The sequence below is a fragment of the Cotesia glomerata genome, linkage group LG6 (assembly GCF_020080835.1).
Source record: "Cotesia glomerata isolate CgM1 linkage group LG6, MPM_Cglom_v2.3, whole genome shotgun sequence".
NCBI classification, from domain to species: domain Eukaryota; kingdom Metazoa; phylum Arthropoda; class Insecta; order Hymenoptera; family Braconidae; genus Cotesia; species Cotesia glomerata.
Window position 1 is genome coordinate 2348857 of NC_058163.1, and position 9826 is coordinate 2358682.

At 28.5% G+C, this 9826-nt stretch overlaps 1 protein-coding gene across 1 annotated transcript; it reads left to right on the forward strand.

Annotated features, from left to right (window-relative positions):
- The first annotated feature begins 335 nt into the window (after positions 1-335).
- LOC123267477 (kinesin-like protein Klp61F) lies at positions 336-8624 on the forward strand. The gene is made up of 5 exons (XM_044732123.1): positions 336-581; positions 706-853; positions 1249-1398; positions 3346-3503; positions 5893-8624. Exons 1-5 carry the CDS (start codon positions 514-516, stop codon positions 8555-8557), a joined length of 3189 nt encoding a protein of 1062 aa, XP_044588058.1. The 5' UTR covers positions 336-513; the 3' UTR covers positions 8558-8624.
- Positions 8625-9826: the final 1202 nt, after the last annotated feature.

Genomic DNA, 9826 nt, shown 5'->3' on the forward strand with positions numbered 1-9826 from the left:
AAAAATACTTTTAAAAATTTTCACAAATTTTTTTTTTTCATTTTCACATTTTTTTTAATTTAATTTTTTTTTTTTATAATTATTTAATTGTTATAAATTTATAAAAAAATATTTAATGTCAACTTCAATGTTATAAATTTTTTCCAAAATATCTGTTTAACTTAAAAAAATTTTTAATTTTACACTTAAATAATTAAAAAACAAAATTATTAATTAATTAAATAAAAAAACGATTTTTTTATAATGAATTTAAAGTTTGTAAGTAAAAAAGAAATAAATTTCAAATAAACACTGTCATCTGGAAGAACAGTTAAAATCGACTGAAGCGCCACGTGGTTGAAAAATCTTGAACTAAACTAACATTTAAAAAAGTTTCCGGTGTAACCGTCAAAACATAAACGATAAACTAAACTCGTAAAGTGCATCTTTAATTTCTCCGGCAATTGTGACATTTAATTAGTTACTTTTGTGAGAATAATTATTATAAACGAGTGTAATTAATTAAAAGTAAAAATGAGTGAATTTTCGAACAGATCTAAGAAAGATAAAAATCAACATATTCAAGTGTTTGTGCGAGTGAGGTAAGACGCCAAGTCCTAACCCTCATTTTTGTCAACAATCAAGTTTATTTAATTTATTTTTTTTTAGTTGAATTTTATTAAAGTTTGTTAAATTTATTTATTTATTTATTGTGAATTTTTTCAGACCGTCAAATCAAAGTGAATCATGTGGAAAATCTTTTACTGTTATCGATGTACCGAGTTACAAAGAAGTCCTGGTGCGAGAGCGACCACAGGACAAAGTTACCAAGAAATTTACATTTGATAGAGTTTTCGGACCAAAATCTAAACAGGTATTTTTATTTATTTATTTATTTATTAATTAAAAAAAAATGTTTTTTTTTTTAATATTTTACATTTAACATTTTTTATTTAAATAAATTATATTTCATATTTTTTATTTAAATAAAATAATACTTATGTTAGCCGACATTTTTAATTATTTTTTAATAATTAAATTAAAACAAAAAAATATTTTTTAAAAATTGCACTCACAGTTTTTAAAGTTTTTTACAAATGAAAATTTTTTTTATTTTTATGTAATCATTTTTTTAATTAAATAAATTATATTTAATATTTTTTAATTAAATTTTATTAATAAATTAGAAAATTTATTAATAGTTTTTAAAAATTAAAAATTATATAATTTAAGTAACTACTTACTAATAATTATTAAATTATTTATCAGCTGGACGTCTATACAGCAGTAGTAAATCCTTTTGTAGCAGAAGTACTCGCTGGTTACAATTGTACCGTATTTGCTTATGGACAAACAGGTACAGGAAAAACATATACGATGGAAGGTGCCGGTAGTGATCCAGCAGCATCTTGGCAGACGGTAAAAATAATTATTTATCATTAATATAATTAAAAATTGAAAATTAATTTATTTATTTATTAAATTTTGATCCTAGAGCAAGTGCTCTCTAAGAACCATCATAATTAAGTAAATTACATAAAGATTACATATTAAAATTAATACTTGAATAATAGAACATAATAGATTGATTAATTTATTGTAGATAATATAACATAATAAGTAATAATGAATATAATAATGAAAAAAAAAAAAATTGTTACTGTCATTGACTCTTCATAACATAGCTTTGAACAGTTTGAAATATCCCTGATTAAGAAATCTAATTTAAAATGATTTAAATGCATCGGATTTGAATACTATATGGGTGATTCTCTGTAAGGATGTTTTTTGCTGTTCCAGGCATTTTTTTATTAGAAAAATTGTTATTTTGTTACTAAAAAAAATTTATTACGAAAGTAAAAAAACATTTCTATTTGGAGCATTGAAAACTAATATGGAATAAATTTTGGTTTTTTCGCTATAGATTCATAAACCACCGAAATGTCAGTCCCCTAGGCTGTCCCAGTCCCAAAATTAAAACTTTAAGATTAAATTTTAAGTTATTCGTCAATAATATATAATTTGGTCCATAATGTTTATAAACTTAATTAGTTAACTAACAATCTTCAAAAATAAAAAGTACCGAAAGTTAATTTGTTTCATTAAGTTCATTAAGGGGTTATACGCAGTTGCAAAGCTAAAAAAACAACATTTTTTTATGAATTTTTTCTAGACACAGTTTTTAATTATTAATTACAAGTGATGGTTATTTAAATAGATCCTACTTTCAAGAATACAATAGCGCGTCAATCATGTAAAAATATAAATGTGCATCGCTCCTGTAGAAGATGTTCTGAACGACCTCTAAAAAAAAGGCGCTTGGCGGTGATCTCCATTTCGGTGGTTTGGATTATTTGAAATAAAAAAATATGGCGAATTCTTTTACAGGATAGATTAATGCAGGTATTGGACGAAGGAATAAGAAAAATTTTGATTTTTGACAAAATGGCGTCTATTTGTAAAAAATTTTTCGTTTTTGTTGAAAAACAATTTTCCAAATTGTTAAAAAAAAAATAGTAATAATTTTTTTGAATCTTATTCCTTGACCGCTATTGTATTCTTGAAAGTAGGCTCTATTTAAATAACCATCACTTGTAATTGATAATTAAAAACTGTGTCTAGAAAAAATTCATAAAAAAATGTTGTTTTTTAGCTTTGCAACTGCGTATAACCCCTTAAACCAAAGTTTGTCCCAGGCATTTTAAGATCAGTCCCTTGCCAGAAGTTCAAAGCCAACAAATAAAAATCTAGCGTGTTATTTTACCTTTTGTAAGGTTTATAAGGATCTAACTAGCCTTAAGTTAATAACCATAGGACTGTTAGCGCTTTATCGCCATTTTATTTAGTGTCAAAGCACCGTTTGTGCTGGAAATATGTGTCTGGGCCACTTCAAAACTCAGTCCCCTGGCAGCTATTTTTGTTTATAATTTATTTATAAAATTCGATCCATAAGTCTTAATATTATTCTAATTAATGTAAACATTCATTGAGAACTTAAAAAGTTGAATGCATTGAAATAGTTTGCTTGATTTTTCTTAATTTGATAAAAAAAAATCAGTCCCCTGTCATGTTATATGGCAAAAGATACACAAATATCGAAAAAGCAAAAATTAATTCGGCTGTTTATTTATTATAATTAAGCTGATAGTTTTGTAGCCCTTGTTAATTTTTTTTCTAATAAAATCAAAAATAATTTGGTCGGACAATTTTGTACAGATTTAAGACGTCCTTACAGAGAATCACCCACATAGATATACAATTAACATAAAGATAATCATTTCAAATCATCTTTCTGAATCAGGGATCTCTATTAAAAATTTTTACTGTATAAAATATTAATAAAAATTTATAAAATTATAAATATAGAATTCAGATGCTGGAATAATACCACGAGCATTGAGTAATCTCTTCGATGACCTACGCCTTGGAACGCAGGAGTATACCGTAAAAGTATCTTTTCTCGAGCTGTACAATGAGGAATTATTTGATCTGCTGTCATCACACGAAGATGCTTCAAAACTCAAGTAATTTTTATTATAAAATTTATTTAAGGGGTTATACATGGGTTTTAAAAAATCGATTTTTTTACAATGTTTTATTAAATTCTACAACATCTCTAGAATATTGTCCTAAAGTTTCAAATTGATCTGAATAATAGTTTTGGAGATACAGTTTTAAAAAGTTAAACGCGTTTTTCTCAAAACTATGTTTTCAAAGACGGTTGTCAAGATTTCTCGAGAACTACTCAAGCAATCTTAATGAAATTTTAAACAAGTCTTCAAGATATAATTTACAAGATCTTGAATGAAAGATTATTTTTTTCAATTAAAACTATTAAAAAAAAAATGCCGCGAAATTTTAGCTAAATTTTTTATTTTTTTTTTGCAAAAATCTGCCAAAAATCCAATTTTCATTTTTTTTTTCTTTCGTTTAAGATCTAGTTTGAAGTCTTAACTAAAGCACAAATTTTTTTTTTTTTTCACTTCATATAATCCTGCTCAAAGTTCTGTTGTTAACGCGGACGCTTCTTTTTTTCAAGGAAATGACGCCACATTAGCAGAGTTTTTAATATTTTTTTTTTTTTTAATTTTAGTAATCTCTTATTAACCACGTATCTTTGAGACAGTAAAAAGTTTAAATAAAATATTTCATTTTTTCTATTAAGGAAGTCCTTTCGCTCCAGTTGAGTCACAACCACTGTAGTAGTCAATATTCGATAAATTAAAATAAAAAACCCATAAAAATTCCTAAAATTAAAAAATAAATAGTATATGAGGCATTAATTGTTGAAATTTTGAAAATTAAAAAAAAATAGTTAAATACAAAAATTAATTTGACTGTTGTAAATCAGCTGTTAGTAACCTGTCCGTGATCTGGCAACGCTTTATTTCGGTTGTTTACATTTTTATTTGCACAATATAACCTTAACCATGTTTAACTTTTTGCGGTCAGTGTAAATAAATAAATTAATTAAAAATGTTTAGTCACAAAACCATAACATTGTAATGTCTCATGGCAGGAATGCTAGTATTTTTTAATTATTGTTTTATTTTTAAATTATGAAATATAAAAATTAGTTAACAATAAATTAACTAATAAGTATGTATGAAAAACATAAGCGCGTTAAAGTTTAGTTTGAATTTATTGAATGGTCTGAAGCTCGCGCGCTACACAACGTTGCCAAATGTTCTGACGCCATTTAAATGTAGGTTACTTAAAAATTTTCTGCGATTTTATAATTATAATTTCTCCATAAATTCCTCGGCAACTTATATATTTTATTGCAAAAAATCAAACCTGAATATTTCGAAAAGCTTATTTTGAGTTTTTTTTTTTACCCCATCTAATCGGTGGTTAATGCCATAATTCGAGAAAGTTGTTAATACAGCCATATTAAAGCAAATTTTAAGGGAGTTGGGAAAGAACGGATAGGGGAAAGGGGGGACCTACTCAGTGGGAATTTTTCCGTAATTGAAAAAATAATCAGACAACCCAGACTGGGAATCGAACCCAGATCTCTCGGTTACGCGCCAAGGGCTCTACCAGTTAAGCTATCCGAGACAAGTACTGACTACTTTATTCAGTCACGTATATAAGGTCTGACTTTCTCGTAAGATTCGGAAAAAATACTAACATTTTTATAAATTTTTTTTTCAAAAATTTCCACGGTGAAGAATAAATTAAACTTCACTAGTAGATACATAAGGACTTTAACTATTAGATAAAAATTAATTTTATGCATAATCTAATATTTTTTATTTAACATTGATGGCGAAAGGACCTCCTTAAAAAAAAATTGTTGAAAATAGGCCATTTCGATGCACAGTAAAAAATTTTGTGTTGAAAATTTTTGTGTTAAATATTTAACACTTTTATGTGTAAATTTAACATTAATTGTGTTAAATTAACACAGAAAAATGTTAAATTAACACAAAAAAGTGTAAAATATTTAACATAAAAATTTTCAACACAAAATTTTTTGACGCAATGACGCAAAATTTTTTACTGTGTGGTTTTCCAACGCAACCACGTATCTCGAATTTTGAAACTGAAAAATTGATAATTAACTATAAACACGTTACTGAAAAAAAAAGATAAACCAGATTAATAATAAACATGATAGTATTTTTAGAAAATACAATTGATAAACATTGTTTTTAAATGAATATTAATTTTTTATAAACCATTTTTTTATCTCATCTCTAAAATTGTTATTTTTGAGATACGAGGTGGCGTCAGAAAACCCTCGATTTTTTCCTGGAGGGAACCCATGTAAGCCCTTAAAGGATTATTTTGGTTCGGGTGCTTCTGAAAAATGTAGAAAAAAAATTTTTTTCAAAAGTTACAAACCAGAATGATCCTTCAAAACAAAAATCCACTAAAAATAAAACAATTTTACAATTTAAAAAATAGATTATTTGAGGACTCAACAAAAAAAGGTTCAGTAATAATCCAAGGCCTTGAAGAAGTAATAGTCCACAATAAAGACGAAGTTTACAAAATCCTCCAACGCGGTTCCGAAAAGCGGCAAACCGCGGCGACTTTAATGAACGCTTCCTCCAGCCGTTCCCATACAGTATTTTCCATAACCGTGCACATGAAAGAATGCTCTGTAGAAGGCGAGGAGCTTATCAAAACCGGGAAATTAAACCTAGTAGACCTCGCTGGCTCTGAAAACGTAGGCCGTTCCGGCGCAGTAGACAAGCGAGCCCGCGAAGCTGGCAATATAAACCAATCCCTCCTAACTTTAGGTCGAGTTATAACCGCATTAGTAGAAAGAGGTCCCCATATTCCCTACCGAGAGTCCAAACTCACTCGTTTACTCCAAGACTCTCTCGGAGGAAGAACCAAAACTTCAATAATCGCGACTATATCTCCCTCATCTTTGAATCTAGAAGAAACTCTTTCCACTTTAGATTACGCGCATCGCGCTAAAAATATCACAAATCGTCCCGAGATTAATCAGAAACTCACTAAAGCTACTTTAATAAAAGAATACACGGAAGAAATCGAGCGATTGAAGCGCGACTTGCTTGCAACTCGCGAGCGCAATGGCGTTTATTTATCTTCTGAAGATTACGATCGTTTGGTAGCTAATAATACCTCCCAAGGGAAAGAAATTGAAGAGAAAATTCAATTTATTAAAGTCCTTCAAGAAGAACTTGAAAGTAAATCAAAATTATTTGAAAAAGTCAGTTATAAGCTTGAAAAAACTTGCTTGAAAGTCAAAATTATAAAGCAGGATCGCGATGAGCAGAAATATTTAGTAGATAATCTAGAAAAGATTAAAGAAAGTTTGTCGAATCAAGCTCAGACACTTTTGCAAGTCGCTGACACTGCTACCGATCATACTAATCGCTTGCATGATAAAATAGCGAGGAAAAATAAAGTTGAGGATCAAAATGACCAGCTTTGCAAATCTTTTGTCTCCAGAATTAGCGAGTCGTTAAAAGAATTGATTACTGATGTTAACAAATACTCTTCTGAGGTTATAAAAGAGTCTAAAGATATCAAAGAATTGATTTTTGAGCACTCAGATGGTTATAAGAAAAATCTTGAAGGATTTGTGGAGAAAAAGGAGAAAGATTTGGAAAAATCTGAAGGAAATTTGAAAGAATTTGAGGAAGTAATGAGTTTTAATGCTGGAAATTACAAAAGTTTGTTTGAAAATATTGTATTAAGTGCTAGAGAAATTGATGAGGAGGAAAAAAAGAAGTTAATTAATGTTTCTGAACACTTTGCTAATGAGATAAAAAGATTGGTGAACAATCAGATTGCGGAAAATCTAGCTAGTGTTGAAAAAGATCTTCAGAATAAGTTGAGATCTTTGAGACAGCAATTGCAAGTTACTGTTACAGATTTGTACCTAACTATGAATGAAAAAATGAATTTGGTTGGAAATAAGCTTGCTAATCTTGAAGAACAACTCAAGATTAGGGAAGATTGTAATGAGGTTAATAAAAATAAAGAGGAAAAGTTTGATGAACTGATGAAAGAAATGATGGCTAATTATTTGGAATTGAGAAAAGGGATTAGGAGCGATCGTGAGAAGGATTCTGAAGTTTGTAAAGTTTGGTTGGGAGAATTGGAGATTGTTAAGAAGGAGGTTAAGGAGGTTTGTGAGAAGCACGAAGGTTTGAAGAGTTTTGTAGACTCGGAGGTTACTAATAATGTTAAGGGGATTCAGGAGGTTATTGGGGAGAGTGTTAAGGTTAATTGTGGAATTGCGAAGGAGACTATTAATGGTGGAGAGAAATTAGCGGAGAAGTTTAAGAGTTTGTTGAGTGATGCCAGTCAGATTGTGAGTGATTATAGAGAAAAGGTTGAAGAGAAGATGATTAAGGCTGGAGAATTGGTTGAGAAGGATAAGAATGGGTTGAAGGAGAAGGTTGAAGGGTTTAAGGGAGTTTTGAAGGAGGATCTTGAGGAGGATCGTGGGTTGATTAAGGAATATAAAGAGGAAGTTTTGGAGATGAGTAGAGAGGTTGGAAAGAGTGTTGAGGAGGTTGAAAGGAAGGTTGAAGGGCAAAAGGAGGGTTTGGTAGGAAATGTGGAGAAGATTGAGGGAAGTTTGAAGCGCTTCTTTGAAGAGGAAGTGAAGAAGGATACTCCTACTGGAGCGACTCCGGTTAAGAAAGATTTTGAGTATCCGAGGAAGATTGTGGAGATGTCGCCCAGGGAGAGGATTGTGGAGAAGTTTAGGAAGTGGAGGGAAGAACATCCGGAGGAGGAGAATGAAGAGGAGGATGATAATGAGGAGCTGGATGTTACTTTAGCGAGTAATTTGAACGAAACTGAAGTGGTTCCGCCGACTCCGGTTCAAAGATCTAGATCTTTTGATAAGGTTAAGGAAATTGGGACGAAATTGTTTACTGCTAGGTCCGAGCAGCAGATTAATCTAGAGCTTTCGGATTTCCAGAGAAGTAGTTTGACCTCCGGAGAGAATTCTAGTGATGAGTTTATATGTAATAATAAGGAGAATGGGAAGAAGCGGAGTGGAGATAAGAGAATTTCTAAGCAGCCGAAGTTTGTTCCGAGGAAATATTCTAAGAAAGTTTTAACGAGCCATAATGATTAATTTTTTTTTAGTTTATAAGGGACTATATTAACCTTTTTTTTGTTAAGTGAATTTATATTTTTAAGTACATTTTTTTTATAAAAAATAAAACCGACTTATAAGATTGTATTAATAAAATTGTATGTATTGAATTTTTCAATTTTTATCAGTAGTTTTTAATTTTTAATCTTTAGGAATTAGAAATAAATTATAAAATTTATTAGATATAAGATAAAAGCCCCGATTGACACTATTAAAGAAAAAGTTATGATTGATTTTTTTTAAGCAATCAAATATCAATATCGTTGAATTTTGTTTGTGGTAATATGTCAAGTAATGTTTTTACTAATCAATTTCTTTTTTTTAAATGATAATCACTGATATTTACTAATTAATTTTAAATAATTAAATAGATTATCCGGATACACCAATTATTGGCAGGTTAAAAAACTGATTGATCTAATTATTGACATACCTTAGCCCCAATTATTGACACCTATACTGCGCATGCCTAGAATCATCTGCTGAGTCTTATTTATCCAAACGTATTATTAAGTAATCAATTTTATTAAAGTTTATTAATAATAATTTCCATAAATGATTAATTACTTTTAAAAATATAAAAATTTATTTAAAAATAATTTATTGAATCAGAAGAGTTCAAACTCTTACAGTAAATTTTTTCAGTTGAAGTAAAAAAAAGGCGTAATAGCACTGTCGAATGGCTGTCAATATAAGATTCAACTTAAAAATTATCAATTAGTTATTGACACCCATTATTTAAATATTATAAAGGAAACAATTAATTTCGATTATTCAATTTTATAAATTTTTCATATATTGTTAATTAAAAAAAAAAAATCATATTATTAGACGAAGAAATTAATTTAAACAGCATTTTAAAAAAATGCTTTTCTTATCAAAGTTGTTAAGAAAATGAACGTTCGTAAGATTTGATCTGGTGCTTTTATTTTTTTTTAATAATTAATAATTAATATTTTGAACTGAGTAATTTTTTTCAATTTTTTAATTAATTAGAATTTAATAAAAATTTATAAGATAGTTATTCTTATTGCAGATAATTAAATATAAGGTAGATGCCTCAATTATTGACACTATTAGAAACAAAGGTATTTGATTTTTTTAAGCAATCAAATATCAATATCGTTGAATTTTGTTTGTATTAATGTCTCAAGTAATGTTTTTACTAATCAAATTCTTTTTTTAAAATGATAATCACTGATATTTACTAATTAATTTTAAATACTTAAATAGATTATCCGGATACAC

Coding starts and splice junctions, on each gene's coding strand:
- LOC123267477 (XM_044732123.1), top strand. CDS start 514: ATGAGTGAATTTTCGAACAGATCTAAGAAAGATAAAAATCAACATATT. Junction 854..1,248: donor TCGGACCAAAATCTAAACAG/GTATTTTTATTT, acceptor ATTATTTATCAG/CTGGACGTCTATACAGCAGT. Junction 1,399..3,345: donor CAGCAGCATCTTGGCAGACG/GTAAAAATAATT, acceptor TTATAAATATAG/AATTCAGATGCTGGAATAAT.